The sequence below is a fragment of the Chroicocephalus ridibundus genome, chromosome 4 (genome assembly GCF_963924245.1).
Source record: "Chroicocephalus ridibundus chromosome 4, bChrRid1.1, whole genome shotgun sequence".
NCBI lineage: Eukaryota > Metazoa > Chordata > Aves > Charadriiformes > Laridae > Chroicocephalus > Chroicocephalus ridibundus.
In genome coordinates, this window is record NC_086287.1 from 6,924,419 (window position 1) to 6,946,143 (window position 21,725).

Sequence of the window (21,725 nt, forward strand, 5' to 3'; positions counted from 1 at the left end):
TGTCTGCGAAAGGACCATCCATTCTGCACAGTGCACAAAAGTCTATGTTTAGCAAAGTACAATGCTTTTAACTTCTGCTCTATCGTCCATCCATGCAAAACTGTCAGTTACTGTCTGCTTTGGGCTCTCATCATCTTTCCATTTTTGAAAAATGTGAAAATCTTCGCAGAGTTTGTTGTTTGTTGTTTTTTTTTTTTTTTTGATTTGGCACCAAAAAAATGTTAAACTTGATTTATCTTTTTTTGTACTCATTTATTTTCAAAGTTTATCATATTTGTATTTTTCCACCATCTCTTTCATTGCACCAGTCCGTCTGCCAAGTACGTGCTAATCCTCCTCAAAAAATATTTGGGTTTTTCTCTGAGAATACTGGTTTTATGGTTATTCTCTGTACACTTGGGTATAATCCATATTCGAATATTACCCCAAAACAAATCTCTTGAGGCACGAATTCTATTTTTTAATCAGTTTCATTGCACCTCTTTTCCCATGGAAATACTGTAAGCCTTGGTCAAGTCCTTGCCCTGAGTACCTTTTCTCTAGCTGCAGTTCTCAACTGCAGTTTTGCAGGCATCGGTTTTTCAACTGAATATATTCAACCCACTCGCAGATTTCCTTTGAATTGGCATGATAGGACTGGGAGCTTGGTATTTGTTACAAACTGCAGCTAGGTCTGGTTCTGTAAACGAAATCTCCGGGGCAGGGGACAGTTTTTCCAGATCTGTCTGAAAATATACAGAGCAACATTGCTTATGACTGAAAATACAATGACCAACATAAGCCACGACTTTTTTTTCCTAAGTTGGCAAATGCCTGAGCAGTGTTCAGGGCAAGACCTGAAGCAGCGCCATGCACCTGATGTAGATGTAGTTAATCAAACTTTCCTAATTTTGGATCAATCTCTGGAATTGAAATAAAAATTGAGGTAGTCTGCAGGTTGATTTATTTTTTTGTTGTTGTCCAAGCCTCTTACAGAACTAAATGCCGGATAGATTTGCGCCAAAGTCTGAGGAGTACTGGGTTATTAATGTTCTACTGACTGAGAAGCTCTCTCTAACTCTGATTTTGCTCTGCACAACGTGTTATCCTTTTTACCAAAGGCAAATCTCATACAGGTTTTCTGTATTGTTCTGCAAAGATATATGCAGAAAACTGAGCAAACCCAAAACTTGATGATCGTATTCCTATTGACTTTTTAGTTAAGTACAGAAAATAACATGGCTTGGTAATATATATACCATGCCTTTTATCTTAACCTGGACACCTTTATTGTTGTAGCCATTCTAACCTGACTTAGGTGATAGGACCCTTCTAACTTGTTGATTTCTGATCTGATCAACCGAGACAGAATACTGAAGGTGAATAAAGACATTTCACAATTCATCTTGCTCATAAAGGAGCTGCTTGCTATCAGACCTTACATCTCCTAAGGCGAAAAGGGAATGGAGCCAGTTGGATATGCGAGTGAGAGAAAGCACCAACATCTTGAGTTTTATGCCTTCCTGGGCTGTTCACTCCAGTTGTTTGCTCTTCTGTTTGGCTAGCACATAAATATGACAACCTGGCGCAAAACCCTTGATACCTCTTCATTTCATGCTTGGTGCATTTAAGCCCTATCTTGCTCTATTAAAAGGCAATAATGCACTTTCTTCCTTTTCTGTAACCTCATTATGGTGTTGCTAAATCAACTCAATTGTACCAGTGCCGGTCTCCGGGGGCTGCTGTGAGAAAGCATTTTTCTGAAGAATTCCAAGAACGAGGCCTGGGGAATAGGCTACTTTGAGGAGGACATACAGCCTTCCAGGGGATTTACTATGTTATTGGTTTGGGGGGAGAAAATACAATATTTTGTTGGATTTCTAATGTTTTCTGGCAGACATGTTTATAACAATGTTGGAGATGTTCCAGACTAGTCAGCAGCCTTCTGAAGATTTTTAAATCCCATGTTACATTAAGCACAAAAATATTTTGTTTTATTTGCGTGCAACTATTATTGATGAGTCAGGCACCAATTTCATTCTGTTAAAATTAAAGTTTAAATTAGGCAAGACCAGATAATCGTGGAGATAGACTTTATAAAGGGTATTGCATAAAGCTTTAGAATGAAAACACTATTTAAAGCTATTTACTTTTCTTAACTGTGCTTTTAATGGCAAGTAGACCCCCTTGGCAAAAAAAAAAAAAAATCCTTTCTGCTCATCTGAACTTTTCCTTAGTTTAAAACTGTGTTTCTTCTACCTTTGTCAGGAAAGATCATACAATCATAGAATGGTTTGGGTCGGAAGGGACCTTAAAGATCACCCAGTTCCAACCCCCTTGCCCTGGGCAGGGACACCTCCCACCAGCCCAGGTTGCTCCAAGCCCCATCCAGCTTGGCCTTGAACACCTCCAGGGATGGGGCAGCCACAGCTTCTCTAGGCAGCCTGGGCCAGGGGCTCACCACCCTCACAGGAAAGGATTTCTTCCTAATGTCTAATCTAAATCTCCCCTCTTTCAGTTTAAAACCATTACCCTTTGTCCTATCACTGCACTCCCTGATCAAGAGTCCCTTCCCATCTCTCCTGTAGCCCCTTTAGGGACTGGAAGGCAGTACCTTCTCTCTCTCCGGAGACCCTGTCAGCAATACTTCAAGGATGCTCTGGTTTTCATGCCAAGTGTAACATGACATTTCACAACATGGTCTGTTTCCCCAGCTGTCGTGCAGACAGCTGTATGGAGAGGAGCGGGAACATTGCCCCTTTAGGTACTGGAAGGCCGCTATAAGGTCTCCTCCGAGCCTTCTCTTCTCCAGGCTGAACAACCCCAACTCTCTCAGCCTGTCCTCACAGTAGAGGTGCTCCAGCCCTCTGATCGTCTTTGTGGCCTCCTCTGGACCCACTCCAACAGGTCCATGTTCTTCTTGTGCTGAGCACTCCAGAGATGGATGCAGTACTCCAGGTGGGGGAGATCAAATGTATTTACTGTTGTCTGCAAATCAGACACCCAAAAATGCTTAAAGTACGTCTTACTAACATGGGTAATATCAGGAAATTGTATAATCTTATTTGTAATAGTGATTGTGAGACCATCCCAAAACTTTGTACAAAATGAACAGTATTCTGTAACGTGTTAAATTTGGTATGAGTCCTGCCTTACTGATGTTGTACTAAAACATACATTTTGTATTTAACTTCAGTTAATTTTTTGTAGACAAAAATAATCAATTTTTCCTTTCCATTTTGATGCTCTTCAAAATCCATAAACTAAAATCTGTTACATTAGAAGTAATTTCCATGTGGACAAGATGAGAAAATGAAGTCTTAAAGCAGTTCTCAATCAGATAGAAAGAATAGATCTGGGGCCTGTATCAGATAATCAAGAAAATAGAGTGAAGCAGTAAAAGGTGAGGATGTGAAAAAACCTGCTATTTTCACAAGTTAGCTGAATCGTATTATTTCCCAAGTAGGTAATTCGGTTGTACTTAGGTGGGAATTCTAACAGTTTTTATGTGTTTACGTGGCAATCCATACCATACAGAGGCCTAAAAGACTTCAAGAGCTCTTGAGGGACGGCACATCGTTGTCTAGTAGAAGCCTTCATTTTTGCCTGGTTCTGTGAGCATAAGGTATAACAGGACTGCTTGGAGATTTCGTGAGAGAAATGTCTTTATTCCCCCCAAAACCTCCGAAATTGATTTCTAATCATGTTTCAATACAGTGACCCTTAAGTATTTGCATCTTATTGGCTTCTTCAATTAAATCTTGCCATTTGGGATAACTTTTCTATATTTTATAGATAGATGCTTTCAAATCACAAATGAAAACATGTTTATACTTCCTTTTTTTAATTTTACTTCTCTCATCCTGTGAGCTAATTAGGTAGTTTTTATCAAGGTAAAGCTGTTGAAAGGAATAGACCTCATTTTAATTTTTCAGCTGATCATTACAGGAATTATCCTGGTAGGCGCCGTGTGGGAGCAAGGCCAAACCTCCTCCTATATTTAGAAGGAGAGGTTTGTGCAGCTTGCAAGCAATTCTTTAATTCCGGCAGTTGAATTTCCTGCTGCTTCCACAAGGAAATAGGTCTTTGCTTCACTGGCCTGAGTGCAGGAGGTGTATAATGGAAGAAATGTCATTTCTTGTTCTCCATGAAAGCACTGTAGTAGGTCTGTGTTTGTTTTTTGGGTTTTTTTGGTTTTTTTGTGGTTTTTTTTTTTCTTAATTACTCTGCTTTTGGTATAGTTATGAGAAAAATAAGGCCATGACTATTTGAAAAGAGTTTGCAATCAAAGTTGCAGAATCAGAGAATCCTGTTTGCAAACATTACTGAAATGGGAGGAATGTCTTTTGAAGTTCTTTATATCCTTTAGTTTTGTTGTGCTGTTGGTTTGCTTCCCCTGGCACAAAGGGAAAATGCCGAGGTGAAGATGATGTCACCGGGGAGTAAGGAGAGTTCCATAGTAATGGGGAAATCAAATGCTGACGCAAACACAAATATAAAACTTAAAAATAGTAAAACAGTTATTCACGAGTTTTCTTTTCCGTTGGAGTCCTCACTTTTAACCCTAGCGGGTATTTTAGGAGTGACCTGGAAGTATATGTAAAATCATCACTGCGCGAGCGTGCAGAGCTCATGAGGATGGAATCTCTCATTAAACTGAGTGCTGGCCAACGATTGGCAATTTGGTGCAGGAGCTGGAGACTTTTCCTGGGAAACAGTGTCCCAGAAAGGGATTTTTATATTTGCAAGGGGCAGCTATTTATAAAAGAAAATCACTGTCCAGAGAGAAGGCCTATAGCCAAAAGGGCTAATGGGACTTCTGAGCCTTTGTGTTTGCTGTACTTACTGTGCTATTGGAAAGTTGAGTGCTGCTCTGTTGTCAAGTCAAGAGAAAAAGCTGAAATATTGAGAGGGTTCCATTAAACCTTCCTTATAGTGCTATAATATATATATACACTGAAGTAGTTCTCTCTAAATAGTTCATCAGGAAAATAAATTAAAAAAAAAAAAGTGATCTCATATCAAAATCTATGGCTATCTAAATAAGTAAAGTAATAGCTTTCTATTTCTTAATCTAATGGATAAATACTATAAAAAAAAAAAAAAAAAAAAAAAAAGAAATGGAAGCTTGCACAAAACGTTAATGCTGTTTACAAGATCTTGGGAAAAATTCACCATCTCTGAAAACTGTTATAGCAGGATTCAGTGTGGGTTTTCTTTTAAATATTCATTAATTGAACTAACCATATATTTTTTTGAGTGTGTGTTTTCTTGGAGAACTTTCAGATAATCCCACCAATTCTTGTCCCTTTTCATTAACCATGCTTTTGTATTGAAGGTCATTTCTCACATGTCTAACTTGAGAGGGGAAAAAAGCAAGCAAAACTATAGGCATTTACAGTTTACTTGTTTATGTTCCTCTTGTCACAATACTTGCAACTGCAAAAGGTTGAAGTAAAATCGTGGTATTTAATGGAAGCAGTCTTCAAAGAAGTGATTGATGGTATCATTAAACAGCATATTATTTCATAAACACCTTCATAAATCAATGTTATTTGTGTAGTGGGATGAAATTGAAAAATACCATCACAATGACTTGCTGTCGGTCAGGCTGTATTTATTGGCTAGCCTAGCAGTTATACTCGCCAAAGTGGCTACATTTAAAATATTTAATAGGAATAATGTTGGACTCGATGGTCTACGGTTGGACTCGATGATCTTAAAGGTCTTTTCCGACTTAAATGATTCAATGATTCTGTGTTGACCTGTTCGCTTCATAATGGAATAGGCATATAAGGTGATCTGAAAAAATACCTTCAGAAAATTTGGGTTCCTAAGCTTTCATGATATACGGATAGTATTGAAGAGAAATAGTGTCCATCCTTGAAGGCTTTTTTCTCCCATGTTTGGTGTGTGTCTTGGTTGTTGGGTTTTTTTCTTCTTAAGAAAAGGATTGGTTAATTTTCTCCAGTTTTGATGAGGCTTTTTAAGTGTGTTTGTTAATATAATACGAATACTTGATGTGGGTGGGTTGGTTGGTTGGTTCTTTTTTTCTGTGAGAATATAAAATGAATTCAGAGGTTATCCAGTTTGATTCCACCTTTTATATAAAAAAAGGAACGTATGGGTTCATTCCTGACTTTCTCAAATACAGGTCTAATGTGTGAAACTGAATACCCTTTGTATTTGTTGAGGTATTACAAATAGATAAGAAAACTTCTGCTGTTACTGAAATAATTTATTATTTCTTCATTATTAAGTGTCTTTTGATTAAGGTTTCTCAGAATTGAAGAGAGTAGTTATCCTACATTAAGTTTTCTTTTGTGGATTGCAGCTGCCAATCAGAGTAAGGTTATTCTTTAGCAGTAAGTACCTGTTCCATCCGTGAAGTATTGAAAACAAAATGCTCTTCAAAATTGAGCTGTTTTCTACTTGATACTGTAGAAATAATTTTTCACATTAAACTGAAATGTCACGAAATGTGTTGCAAGCTTTTCTTCATATTTTATGTGATTAAAGATTCTTCTTCTGATGATGCAGTTGACAGAAACATTTGAGATTTATCAGCTTCTCAGTCCGTTTCATGTGTTTCATGAATGGCATTTCAATTTAATTAGTGATGTACGGTACATGAAGCCAAAGGCTTTACAGAAGCTTTTTTACAATTAAGAAAGTGTTTTTCTCAAGCAAACCTGTGATGATAAGAGTCGTTGATAAGACCTGCATGTTATTGATGTTGATTGTGGACGTTATTATACAGCATATCTCTATAAAGCTGATGCTATTGATTTGACTGGTATAGTAACTACTCCTGTTTTGTGCTAAGGTTTGTGCTGGATTAGATGGGCAATACTTACCGGGCTGTTCTTTGTGAAATTAGCACTGGTCCAGCCTTGCTAAGGATGCTTCCACCATTGGGTCAACAATGCATATGGACTAGCTGTAAAACTTTCCTCATCTAAAATTAGGAGTGACTGAAACGCAATTATTTTTTTTTTCTCTTAGCAGTATAAAGAAATGATCGACTGTATCTGTATCTCACAGAATGAGGCATAGGAGAATTTTTCCTTTATGCTTCTAATTGCCAAAACCTGGAGGCATCCGGGAGCTGGCTTCATTTGGAGTCTTTCTAGATTGGCATAACGTTGAGCGTGCATTAAATTGTGCATACTGATTTAACGATCAGAAAAGCTCATCATACTCTAGCTCCATCTTTCCTGCCTGCTCTGCCAGGAAGCTATGAGAAGCCGTAGTACAGCTGGCTATTCTGGCTTTGAGCCATGTAGGGATTTGCCTACATGACAGGAATCCCCAGCTTCCCCTCGGAAAGAGCACTTTCCAAGGCAGAAGTGCTAAAATAAAAGACAGGATCTGATTAAACCATAAACTTTAACCACCTTTTTCTCTGCCGTGAGAAATTTTTATACTCATGCTGTACTTATTTCCATACTCCTGCTAAGTGCCAGAGGAATATTTCATAGGGAAAGAACCAATGAATGCGGTTTGAACAGGAAAACAGGTGTATGCTTTTTTTTTTTTGCTAAGTGTGTACATGTCTCTTAGTGCAGATCCAAATATCCCTGAACAAGCGAGGTCTGTGTAGCAAAACTCTAGTTGGAAAGGTACGGATTCTAGAAAACACCCCTACAGAGAAGAGAGGAAGGAATAAAAATAATGTCAGTAAATCCATTTAGTGACCCGTTTGATGAAGTCACCCACGAGCTGTTTGTGTGCCAGAGCTGGGTGAGCGTTGGCATGCAGCAGCAAAAGCCAGCGCAACTGGCACGGCACAGAACTGGACTCAGGCACATGAGCAGAGAATGAATTAACTTGTTAAATTTCGGTTTTGAAGGTAGGTCGTACTGCTGGGGTAACAAAAAAAATGTGCTCTGAGGTTACTTTGCTATGAATCTCTCCCTCCGAGTAGAAGCAGCGTGCTATTAAGGAATCTGTTTGAAATTACACCAAGGAGTTTACAGTGAGAGAGAGCAAAAGGGAGTAATTTTCTTTTAAATTGAGGCAGTGCTTCATAAAAGAATTATACTCTTTTTTTATATGTATCACTTAAATTGTTGTTAAAATTGAATGACAGTGTGTGTTATTTGCATTACTGTAAATTTCTCTGGTAATAAAATGATTCATCTTGCTGCACGCAGTGACTCCGATACAGATGCAAGAAACACTCTTTTTTGGCAACAGTAATAATTATGCGGTAGGGTCCGTGATTACTGACAGCGTATCACAGCTTAAGAAACTGATCGTTAAAGCCATCCAGAACAATTAGGAAATACATCTTTGTATATATTATTCTATATTACCCATTGCTCTGTCTAACGACTGTAGACTTTGGTCTAATAAACAGGTTCCGTTTAGGAAGAGCTGTGAAGAATACTTCTCAGAAAGACCCGGCTGGATGGGGCTTGGGCAGCTTGGTGTAGTGGGAGGTGTCCCTGCCCAGGGCAGGGGGTTGGAGCGAGATGATCTTTAAGGTTCCGTCCAACCCAAACCATTCTATGATTCTACGAAACCTTGCAAATAGCGTAGCAGATGTGTTACGCAGCATTTCGCTGTTCCGGGCACAGCATCCTTGGTGCTATAGCCCAGTGCCACTGCCTGCTCTGCTGGCTCAGAGCAGCCATTTCGAAATTATTAAGAAGCAGAGTCCTTTCTGCTCATACCCCTTTTAACAACTGTGGCACCTTCTGAGGCAGCAGAAGCTTACCTCTATCTGCCTCCACCTCCTGTTAAATGAATACTTGGTCTGTCGGACCAAGGGCAGTTACGCTGTGCTGCAGATCCGGAATAACTGTCCTCGGTGGCCTAATGAAGTTCTGCATTCCTTGATAGAGCAACACTTACAGTGAAGCAAAGTGTGTTCTATGAGCGCGGGGAAGCTTTTAAATGAAAGGTCCTTTTAAACCTTAGCTATTATACTTAAGTATGGAGGGTATCCTGCTAATCAAAGGACCTTCTTTGTGGACTCGTATGTTGAGATTTAGAGAAGAGAGATTTGCTGAGTGTGACATCCTTCCTCGAGTGGCACAGATTTAATGGGGAAGATTCCTTGGAAGTTCATGGCACTCCAAGCAGCAGAAATGTTTAGATTACTTCTTTCTTTCTAGCACAGAGAGAGGTAATATACATCACTAAGAGACTAAGATTTATAAGAACACGCTGCAGAGTAAATTGTGCTGTCAAGCAGAGCAATAGCGTAGTAAAACAGAGTCTCTGCGCTAATCTTCTGAGGATCTTTGACACTGTGTGCAGCAATCACAGAAGATCTGCTGATGCTGTACAGACAGGAGGCTTTAGCACTCTTCATAGCAAACCCCGTGTAGTTAATTTTCCTTGGCATTGGAACCGTAGCTGTTTTGTGGTTTTTTTCCTCTGCCTTATATTTTTGGTAGAGGTGAATATTAATGTGTATCTGTAATCTTTGTTTATGTGAATATACTAGTTGATAGAGACTTCCCACATATTTGGGGGACTATATATATTTTTTTTTCTTCTGTGGTGCGTTTCCATCTAGTTCACTTGGACAGGCAGGACAGCAGGCTCTAGGAGGTCACGTATTGTTCTTGGTGGAACAACTTGAGGCATTTGAACAAGAAAGTAGCCAAAATTTCTGGCATTAACTTCTGAATGTATCTACTGGGTCTGGCTGGGATGGAGTTAGTTTTCTTCATAGCATCCTGTGAGTGAGTGATTGCCACTGCATCATCGTTTTGTTTTGGTTCTCCTTCTTTCCTTTACTTATTAAATGATCTTTACCTCAGCTGGTGAGTTTTCTCACTCTTGCTCTTCCCGTTCTCTCTCCCCATCCTGCTGTGGGGGGGTCAGCAAGTGTCTGCGTCGTGCTTAGCTGGTGGCCGGGCTCAACCCACCCGATATGCAATGCATTTGTCTTTGAAAATGTGTTTCTAACTTTGTAAACGATTTAAAGCTTCATGAAAAATTAAGAACTCCTATGAATCATGCAACTAGCTACTGAACTAGTGAGACCTTGGCTTTTTAAAAAAAAAAAAAAAATATTTTTAAGTTGCAACAACCAGTAGCCCAATGGCAAAGATTGATTTGCCCAGCTGCCTCTGGTCCTTCGCGAGGGGCTCTCTTGCTCCCCAGCTTCCAGCCACGCGCCATCAGTTACCCGGCTCCTGGGATGCCCCTGCGCTCCAGCATCTTCTGCCTGCCTGACCTGCCGGTTCCTGGGGTACAGCGTGACCGTAAGCAAAAGCAGGAGAAGCAAACCCTGTCCATCATGGAGCTGAAGACAGTATATCAGCTCTTTTATGGACTTGGATTTTGCTCAGTGTTGAATTACTCAATTTTTACAAGGATGGTGTACATCAAGGCCCTAGATTGAGTCAGAAGGTGTATAATAATGAGTTTCTCTTCCATTTAAACTTAGGAAAGTTACTTAATTTCCTTGTATCTCAGAAAGAACTGTTAAGAGTTCGGCTTTTTCCAAACCATTGGCCCAACTCTTTTGTTCTAACCAACTTTGAAGTGTGGGGGGTTTTGCCACCATGTGCTTCTACAATGTTTTTTCACAAAGGTTACCCAACAGGTAAGAGGATTAAGAGCATTAATATAATTCCATAATGGTGAAGGGGAAATTAATTTTGTAGTTTTGAAAGGAAAGTGTAAATATTTTATAATGTACCAGAGCCTTTCAGGAATAGATTTATTTTAAGTTTTCATAGTGTCTGTAAGCCATCCTTTCTGCCAAATACTGTAGTATAATGCGAGGCATCATTACTGCTGAGTCACTGTCATAAATTCATGTTGTCGTTCTATAATGATTATTAAATACTTATTTACTATCTGCCAAACCTGAACATTTAGAAATATATCTAATTGTAATTACTAAAGAAGAATAATGAGCATATATGTGTATGGCCCTGGTTTTGCATATATTGACGAGTTCAGATTTCAGTTGCCTGACAAATTCCTGAGATTTTGGGAAGAAATATAAAATGGGAGTTAAATGGGATGAACACTGGTAAAAGTATCATCTTGGAAGGGTAGTTGCATATCTTTGTTTGTAAATAATTATCACACTCAGAACAGAGACAGCCAGTCACACAAACAAAATGTGCTGAATTAGTACATGCTACTTAGAAAACTGAATTATTGTTAACCAGTGTAGTGCAATGTCAGCTGATTTAATTGTTAAAAATCTCAAACTACTTTTTAGCAAGTATGCCATAAAATAGATTCAGTATTATAACTGCTAAGTCATTTTTTAATTCCAGTTTTATGATTTTTTTGGTTTCTTTTCAATATGTTAATGGAGAGGTCATATTGTGTGTTAGCGTAGTAATAAGGAATAGTGAACAGAGCCTGAAGGTCAGCAACAGCTAAACAGAAGAATAAACCATCTTTTTTTTCCTCAGAAAAAATCTAACTTTTTGGTAATCACCAGATTTAGAATATTGCGAATTTGAATTGTGGGGTGTTGATGGAAGGGTAGGTGAAGAATTGCTGGATTTTGTTCCCAACTGTCTATTCCTCTTTGAACTTCAAATATCTTAAACATTTTTCTTTAGTTGGAGAGTTGCTTATTAAGTGGATTAGCTGTCTTTGTCATTGCTTAATATGGCAGAGTTTATGTTCTTTTTCTCTTGGCTTTTTCAGGTATGAATACAAGCAAGAGTGAGACAGTGAAGGAGCATCCATTGAAACCTTCTAGAAGATCTATGCCATGCCTAGCCCAGAGCCAAACGCATCCTCAGAGCCTGACCAAGCATTCGTCTTTTCTGCAGCCAAACCGCGTGCAGCCACAGCCCCGGCCCCAGCCTCTGAGCGCTGGGACATCTACAGCTACGGTGGATGTGGTGTCAGAGCGAGGTAGGAGGATTTTCTTTTCCAGGAATTTGCTCCAATGCTGGGAACGGAAGGGATCTATGGGAACATCATTTGAAGTCCTGTGGTGTCTTAGATATAATTTTTTTAGCATCTTTCATTAAATTATAGGGGCATCCAATAAGCTTTGATTTGTTTAGATATCTACGATTTATCGGAGAGACGTTTTTGCACAAAACAGCTAGAAGAACCATGGTACTGAGTTCTTGAGTGAATCTCTATAATGTTTGAAGTGAGGCTTAAACTAATTATTCTTTTATTTTTCTGAATTACAAGATTATTTCCTTCTCACTGAAAACAAGACAAGAAGGCGCTCCTTTACGCTGGGGAAGAGCAGGAAGGTTTCTGTAGTTTGTCCTAAGAGAGGGAGAAAAAATAAATATTAAGCTTTCAGAAAGAAATGTCTTTAAGCATGAACATGTAGGAGTAATGTGTTCATTCATGAACAGCAGAATCGTGTCAAAGCGGTATGGAGAGAAGGAGAGAAAAGGGAGGAAAAGGGAAAAAATCCTAACGAATTTTAGATTGTGTTGGGAAAAGGAACTACTTTTCTCTTAGGATTTCTGTTTTAACAGAAAAACATGCCTTGACAGAGAGACTAGTCTAGTTGGAGATCCCAATCACAGCGTGTGTCACCTGTTGCCAGCCGTTGCCATAAGCTGTTGACAACTGTGTGTGATCCTTTATAGAATAAATTAACTCATCTCGCTTCTGCTACTAAATTTTGATAAGTCCTTCCTTAATGTCGATAGGCACTAATTATTACTCTGCTATGCTATTTCACCGAGTTAAACTTCTCTCAGGAATAGAGTGAAGGTCTTCACTGAAGTGATCGTGTTCTTTTTTCCATCATTGGAAAGGGCTCTTTAAAATTTCAGCCTAAATTTTTTTAATTTGAATCACTGACAGTTTTTTAAAAAAAAATGTGTCTTTTGCTTACAAAATATATGTGAATGCTAACATGGATATTGCGTTTATTCCAGCTAAAGTGATGGAGACTTTGGAAAACAACTTGCTTAAGCTGTCTAATACAGAATACAGTGATGCGTTTTTAGGTAAGTTTATGTCTGAAATGAAATAATAATAAATTAATGTTTCTTCAATTACACTTGCAGTATTTCAGTGTGGAAAGGCCATACTTACCCTGAACTGCCAGGTTTTTTGAAAGAGGGGACTGAAGAAGTATGTCCTATCGTAAATTTCCTGATACTTTCTCACCCCTTAGACTAACAGTAAATAGGAACTAAAGACAGAGAAGTAGTTTTGCATACATTCAGTGTAACCTTTTCCCATAACAATCCTTTGTAATACAATCACATGGAAGCACGTGTTTGAAATTCCTTTGAAATAGTTATTATTCCAGTATAGTCATGTTATTCCGTATTGCCACGGCTGCAGTTGTTTTGTTGTTGTTTTTGCTTTAGATATTCACATATATTTGCTTTAGACATTCCAGTATTAAAAGTGTTCCAATCTGGGAAAAAAAAAAAAAAAAAAGTAGTAATGCGGAAAAATCAGAGCATATTTGTACCTGCATTCATGCCATTTTGATAATTTAATTAAGTCTGAGAAAGTAGGAAAAGAGTTATTAGAATAATCCTATCCTTGCAACTGCAAAATGAGCTTGTATATACACACGGGTAGTAATTTGCAAGTTCCAAAATTAATTAATTTTGAAATTCCCTGGCCATGTATTACCCATCTAAGGTATGCGCAGATATTGCTGCACTTTGCAAAACTACTGTGAAAGATCTTTTTGCTCACAGTCAATGTAGCATCAAACTAGAAATTGTATCTTCGTGCTGAACAAGAGGGATCTGCTTTCAGAAAGCTATTTCTGCTCTCCTCTCACATGTTTTAGCATTGATGTTTCTTGATGCCCAAAATATATGATAAGTAAGAGGCTCTTCAAGGTCTCCTGAAGTGGTAGCTACTGGACATATGAGTGAAATTGATACTTCCTCCAAAAGGAAATCAAAATGTTCCAAAATCATGACACAGCCCAAAAATGTGGCGTGTAGTTTATATAAGAAAATCACGTGTCTCAGTAAAGTTCCAGTTGAAGCTATTTCATTCTTGTAGTGTAATTGGTTTCATTGGTTAGGCAAGCACAGGCACTACAAGATTTCACTGTTATAAGTTGCTTCGTTTTTTTTTTTTATATCCTGTTTTATTTTTTACTACTATTGCTTACACATACAGGTGCTGATATTATTGCATATTTATGTACAGCAGCAGGAATTCTTTCTTATAGTAAGTGATGCACTGTTTTTCAATCACATCACCTAGTTTTAACCTGAAAAGAAACATGGAGGGCTCAGCGATCGAGGAAAAGATAGATTAATTCTCAACAGCTCAAACTTTGGTGTGGATGTTTCTCCTCTTTTGACTACAGCTATGCTCTTTGAAAGGACAGAAAAATATTTAAATGGTAGCCCTTTGCTAACTTTCGTGTTTCTTGAGTTAATCCCAAATTACATCACTGAAATCTGTTAAGTTATTCTGTATTTACAGAAGTTGAATTGGTTAGGATGTTCAGCTATGAGCAAGAAAGGAAACACTATTTATAAATACATCTCAGAAGTCAGTAATAAGAATTGCCTTAGATAAAAATCAGCGTTACCAGTTAGATTCAGGAAGAGAAATCAGCGATAGTTAAAGGTACATTTTAAAAAATGGCCTTTCTATAAGCCTTCAAAATACAGTTTGTTTGCACTTGAAGAGCGTATTTATGCGGGTAAGAATTTGTCTCCAAACTAAAATTGTCGATTTTATCCTCAATCTGGGGGAAAAAAGGAGAAAAAAAAAGGAAAAAAGAAAAAACGAATATTGTTTCACCAAATAGGTGAAAACAATGCAGTGCTGCTGCATGCGTTAATCGGTACTCTGGCACTTTGATGGAGTTTGTAAAATAGGCTGATTAATGGGTATCATCTTCTTAGTGAACCTTTTCAAACTGCTCTCCTGAGAACGTGAAAGAATGCTGAATTAAGTGAATGTGGTGAATTTTTAATTAGGCAGCATCACGGAACTGTACTTAAAATAGGGCAAATGGCTTTCTCCTCTTCCAGAATTGTGTCCATAGATGAACTATCTTTTTGTGAGAAGGGGATTAACAGACGTCAGATAAAGGACTTTAGAGGGAAGGTTCTCATTTATTGCAGTTGACTCTAGATGAGGCCATAAACCTGTTGGACTTGTTTAGTTAGTGACGCTGATGGATTTATAAAGTAGGAAGATAATGTATTACACCTTTGTTTCTGCTAACACAGACAAATGAGATGAAGGACATTATGTATTTATGTTCTTGTCAGTTTTAGGTGGTAAGTAATGTTTTTAGTTTGAGGAATCAGTAAACACAAGCAAAGTTATAGGCTTTGAGCTTCTGTAACATGAACTATGAGGTTTCAGACGCGCTGGGATGCTCAGGGCTTAGCCAAAGCTTCATGGAAATTCTCACCCAGTAAAGGTTATGATCAGGGCTTTCAGATCTTACCTAGGTGGAAATCACCTATTGCTTGGATCTGGACATTAAATCATTACACCTTGTGTTTCTCAAAGCGTGGTTGTAGAATTTGGTGTTCAGTCCAGAGCAAAATCATGTTATTGCTTCTACTTCCTTGAAGAAGCATTTTCTTTTCCTGTGTTTTCGCGTTATAGAAGAGTGTAAAGTTCTGGTTTAAGTGATCTTTGTCACTTGTTGTGACTTGAGTTCACAGAAGATCCGAGTTCCCAGTTGACCGAAGAACGTTAATCCCTCCAGCTCCACTGCAGCCTCTTCTAAGATTTTTTTACTCATCAAATGAGTGAAAGATTCCTGCTTTTTGACTGTTCAGAAAGTGCCTTGTTACCTAAGAACTTCTCCCAGAGACCAATAGGCTTGATAACCGATATTATGTAGTTAGTAAAAAACTAACTGCAGTGAATTTATTCTTAATAAGACGACACGTTCATTTTTGTCAACTCATTTAGCTGCAAGTAGCTCGTCAAATCCTGTAACCACACACATGGGGGAATTTTCCAAATAAGCTTTTGGATGAGAACATTCCTGATTTGTCAAGACTTCTTCAGAAATATTTACGCAAGGTTGGAAGAGGGTAGGATTTCTCGCCAGGGGGGAGACCACCGCAAAGTAACCACTACCCTGCTGCTGAGGCTGGCGGTCAGGGAAGTGGAAGGCTGAGGTTCCAGTTACTGAATTGTCCAGGAAAGACCAACTCTGTAACGTTAAGTTACACGTTGTCTTGAGGTGGTGCTTGAAATTTTTCCTGAAGGATGCCTAAAGTTTTTGTTCTAGTATGAAATGTGAAGACTTCAGAGCAACCCTTACAGAGGCGGTAGAAGTATTCACTGCCTAGCTGTATAATCTTTGATGCCAGGCACAGGAGAGATGCCTACGGGAGATGACCAAGACAGTTAGGCTAGGTCTCGTTCCTGTTTTAGGGAAGAAGAACAGTATACCTGTGTTACAGGACTTACCTGGACTACTCTCTCATGTTGATAAAAGACTTACAAATACCTAAAAGGCACAGATATAGCAAAACAGGAAAAATCTTTTTCATACTTTTTTTTAGAATTGAGTTTCAGGATCTTACAAGAGGTAAATACAAGAAAAAAAAAAAGAAAATACTTGCGTTGTATTTGTAGACACATGTAAATAGGTGTTGCACAAGAGCCTGGACGTTGAAGTCTGAACTCATTGCTGTCACAATATAATTCCAGTGTTACCCATTTTTTAATACATTTGAAAGTCACACCAATGACAGCGGGACACTTGACATTCGTTCTCTCAAAAGGAATTCAACATTATAGTTTTTTTCCCCTGAGTCTTCTGTCTGTGGATACTTGCTTAAAAATCTAGTGTATATTTATATTCTGTTCTGGTTTTACTGTGATTTTTTTTTTTTCTTCTGAAAGACATGCTCAGTAATTACTTTGATTGTGCCAGCTGGATTTAAATGACATAGCTTTAACTTCAATTACTGAATTTCTGGCTTTACTGCAGCTACCAATAATAGCTCATGGCTTCGGTTGGAGCTGGAAAAAATAAATGGGGAATAATTCCTAGTAGCTACATAGTAACTACATGCAGAAAGTCACATTAATACAAATTTGGTTTCCTCTAGAGCTTTTTTTTTTTAAGTTCTAGAAACATAACAGAATTGCAGACACATTAAGGTTAACGAATGGGTTAGTTAATTCAGGAGCTGCTCCGCTGGTGTGGGGTATATCTGTGTGCACATGCGTGTGTAAAGAAACAGTAATTGGTAAATTTTTAAAATAATGCTTTTCTTTTTCCTTAAAGGCTGTCACATGCATAAAGGGAACAAGTCTTTGAACGATCACAAATTTGGCTGGCCATCTTTTCTAAAAGAAATCTGAATGTAAACAATTTTGATGAAGGTTATTTGCGCTAGAATTTTTTCTCCATGAACAGTTGAAAAATCCTTTTCAGTCATCTCTGTTAAAATTTTAGGGGTTTTGAGTGTGCTTTTTAGAAATCAATTGACTGAGTTTAGGAGAAGTGAGCAGTTCTTTATTGTTGAACTGAAAAGGAAGTACTCAAGCTGAAGGTAATTTACATTATTTGCAGGAGAATTTGCTTTACTTTATTTGAGTAATAACTCCCTTTTTCTAAGAAGAATCACTTTTTTCTTGCCATAACTAAGATAAACGCTCTCTTCTAATGCATGGTACAGGTGAAAAAGAACTGTGTAAGGTGCAAAGGCTCACACAAATAGTAAATAATATTCCACTGGATGATCTAATCTTTTCTCAAATTGTCTTTGGGTTTAGCAAAAGGAATGGGACAGTGGCCGTATTTGCACTGATGTGTGACATGTTTTTTCCATTTGCTGGGTCCCTTTCCGTTGTTAAAATTACCAGGTTTGACTTTCTTTTTTCACGTTCACTTTCAAACACTGTGAGCCAGATTTACAAAAGGGATTTCTTATTACAATGCAGGTTAATGCCTTTAAAAATCCAGTTTATCGCATACATAGCTAAGGCATCAAGATTTTCAGGAGTTAGGCAATATCGGAAATCCAATTAGACTAAAAGAAGGACTTGTGAATCTGATAGTCTGCTTGTTAACTTAAAAATCCAATTTGCTCGTTCTAATGCAAATAAGCATTTAAGTAGCTTTCTGCAGATCCTGCCATCAGAAATGGCAGAGGATCATCAGAGTATCTGCACTCCACTGTTAGACTGACATAGTTCATTTCAAATAAGATGTAAAAAATGAGGAATGGATAATGACTAGAAATTGGCATTCAGGATTTTGATATAATGAGTATCTAATTTTAAGTTATTGGGCAAATAAAACCAGCACTCAGTAGCAAATCAAACAACACTAATTAATTTATTCTGGGGTTTTGTTTTTTTTTTTATGAATTAGGTTAATTATGAGGGATTTACGCATCGTAACTCTTCTTCCTTAGCGTGATATGAAATCCTTCCTAGACAGGAACTTGATCATGAACGATGTAGTTTATAATTTTGCTGTAACAGTCACCTTGTGTTCTGAACGTATCCTGATTCCAGTGACTACAAAGGTTGTACGTAAGAAACTCCCTCATTTGCGTGCCATGCTGCAATGTAATGAACTGAGGAATGACGACCTGAACCAAAACTAACAATCCAACAAAGTACCATAATAACTGCACGATAAAAACTTTTTTCGGTGTTTGTTTACAGAAGTGTTTGTAAGTGAATTTTGATTAAGTGATGCAATGATAAACTGAAATGGACAGAATAACCTGTGCAATACATCCAGTATTTACATGAAAGGATGGACCGAAAGGTCACGGAGGATATGACTCAAGAAAACCAGGTTCAGTTTCTGCTTCAAGAGAAACATCATGTTTCCATTGTGACTTTCAGAATAATTTTTTCGGAAGCTCGTGGCCCTTAGGCAATGCCTGCCATAGGTAAGGATGTCACATCTATTCTGACTGTGGTGTGAGATGGCTGAAAAACTGCATTAGGACAGTTTCTCCTGCGCCGGCTGTGTGAGGGAATTGTTCAGCTGCTCTATGAGCCGGTTCATTCCTGGAGAGCTGGTAGCGTGGATGAAGAAGGCGTGTGATCCGTTATGAGCATAGTGCTCACTGAAACTAGTAAGAATTAGTCTTCGGATTTAATATTGAGGTTCAAAGTATCGAAGTGCTTTAGGCATTTAATCGCCAACTCTGTACAAAATCTTAACTCCTGCAAACAGCAAGACTGCAAGCCTTTTTAAAAATGAGGAACACTCTGTATAATGGTTACCACTGTCTGAAAGCTCGTGAGAAATTGTATATTGAGAAAAGCCTGATACGTAAACACACGTACACTGGTAGCTGAAAAACCTGCGATGTTATGTATGCAATATAGTATTCCAAGTACACAGCAGAATTAAGTAAGAAGACCTAAATCCATCACAATGTGTTTATATAGGTTTTTACTGATATTCTTCACCAGGTTATTTGTTATTTCTAGCACTAAAATTAGGGCAAAAGGGGATTAATTTCTTGACCAATAATCTCATTCTTACTAAAGCTTTGCAAGGCCTATCCCTAAATGTATAAAAGCTCAAAGGATTGAGTCAAGAGTCATCCTATCAAAGTTTGTGAAACTGTTTAGGAATAATTTTTATATTATTTTTTTTCCCATAATTATGCCACATTTCAATTGAAAAACATTTGCTGTCCTACACTGCAGTAATCTAAAATATATTGGTGGATTAAATGCTACAGAGAAATGGGGCCAAGTGCTTTTTATCCTCTAACTGTCATAAAATTAAAATGCACTCTTGTCCCTTCAGAAATATACGACAGAAAGAAAGGTAAGCCAAGCAGTTAAGAAGACCCAAAAATGAAGATGCAAAGTGTGGACCTAGAAATCAATTTCTAAACAAAATGCTTCTGCGTTGTTAGGTAAAAGAGTCCCAGAAATTAAAGTCTCTCTAACATTTTATCCTATAAGTGCCCTGAGGGCAAATCTTATTGTCATGCATCAAACATAACAAAATGATATGTCGGGGAGTATAGACGGGTTTTTGTGGTGTATGAAGACTGAAGCTACTCATCGTCCCCTCTGTGTTACAAGGTAGCAAACAAAGCAACCACTAGGATGGAGAGACCTGTAATCTGCTTGATTAATGCTTGAATCTTTTTTAAATCACTTGATACTTGAGTGCGGATCCAAGCTGGCAGTACACATTACTTAGTTATATGTTTAGGTATGCTAACAATTATAGGTATAGACCTAATTAAATTTAAGTACCTACCTAATTAAAGAGAAGTCCTTGAGATATTGAATCAAATAGTGAAATTCCCATTGACGTCATTGAAATATGATTTGGTTTCTGCCTCTAGATTTACAAGCTGTCACCCTTTTCTCTGATTTAATAGCCTCATCTTTTTTTTAAAATTCATCCTTTCTTTTCTATCTTATTTTTGCAGTGTTAGGCAAAGCTAAACAGTTTAATACAGAAACCTTCCTTTTCCTGACTTGAAGTCATCATAGCATATTAGTTTTCCTTTCTGTAACAGGTCACTTGCGGCTTGCAAATTCTATATATGTCACTTCAATGATTTTTTTTTTTAAATAAAAATTTTTTATGTGACAACAGTTCAAAAAGCTTTCAACCACCACACAAGTTTTAATTAATGTAATTGAATAAGTGAAATACAGCAGCAAGATATTGTTATTTGCTATACTAATTGCTTAAAAATGCATTATAGTTCCATTGTATGTTTGTTTACTCAATTCTGCAAGCACATAGTCTTCTTAATATAAGATTTTGTAGGATTAATATATAAATCTTTCTCCTCCTTTAGTCGGTACTCTGAAAACTCATATAAAGAGGTCATGTAAAGGGTCGTGCACATTCTGTTTGCATTGGCAATAATATTTTGCCTGAACAGCCCTGGAAAAAAAATACTAATCCTACCAGGAGCTCAAAAGCGAAAAAAAGAGAGGGGTTAAGTATGAAGGCAGTTGTCCTTTAGACGTCCTTGTCACTTTGAGGACATGGATGTGAGCGTACAACAGTCCCATCCTCCCGCTGCAAAAGATTTTTTTCATTTTTACGCAAATCATGCTATTTTTCCTCTCTCTTTTTCTCTTTTCTGTACATCTCTCAAGTTTTAGCGGAGTTTCAAAGTTTTTCAGATAACTCTAGATCTGCCATTTACTTTAATGTTAATGTAGGGGGACTGCTTTTAGCCAAGAGTCTCCCCAATGGGACAGAAATTATTAAGTTTTGGGTTGGTTTTTGTTTGGTTGGGTTTTTTTGTTTGGTTTTTTTTTTTTAATTTGATTCTGCAGTAAAGGAGAAATGGAAAAGTGTTTCATAAACGCTTATTACACTCTTTGCCATATTTTTACATTGAGTAAAGGTTCTTTAGACATTTCTGGAAATTACTGTTCACTCTAGTACCTTACTGAATTAATACCTGCAGTGCAGATTAACTGAAAGCTAAATACACTCTATCTGCTCAGCTGATACATTTCAACATAGAAGCATTGATCTCTGCCCATTGTAGAGCAGTATTTTAGTGATTAGATCTACACAGCAGAGAATCTGCTCAATCTTTTTTAGCTCTGAAAAGAGGAGAAAATAATAATAATTAAAAACAAACAAACAAACAAACAAAAAACCACCCCAAAGCCCACATTTAAGTAAAAAGTCATGAGCGCTTGGAAGTCCCCAGGCACATAGGAATGGGGCTCCTGGCTCATGTCTTTGGGATGTCCCAGTAAGGCAGAGGTGGGACAGCACTTTTTAACAGTGGAGAAGAGAACGTGCGTTTGAGAGGCGAGCAGTGATCTGAGGAGCCATCTTTCTCATGGCTGACGCCATCTGATGGTTAAGGAGCCATCTTGCTGAAGCCTGA

General features: G+C 37.8%; 1 protein-coding gene across 4 annotated transcripts in view; it reads left to right on the top strand.

The window, feature by feature from the left end:
• The window catches only part of ANO3 (anoctamin 3), a 212,940-nt gene that overhangs the window by 108,173 nt on the left and 83,042 nt on the right, over positions 1-21,725 (top strand). For all 4 annotated transcript variants that reach the window (XM_063332451.1, XM_063332450.1, XM_063332454.1 and 1 more), the window contains exons 2-3: positions 11,617-11,829; positions 12,828-12,899. In XM_063332451.1, coding sequence (XP_063188521.1) covers positions 11,617-11,829; positions 12,828-12,899 — 285 coding nt within the window. The remainder of the gene's footprint in view (positions 1-11,616; positions 11,830-12,827; positions 12,900-21,725) is intronic.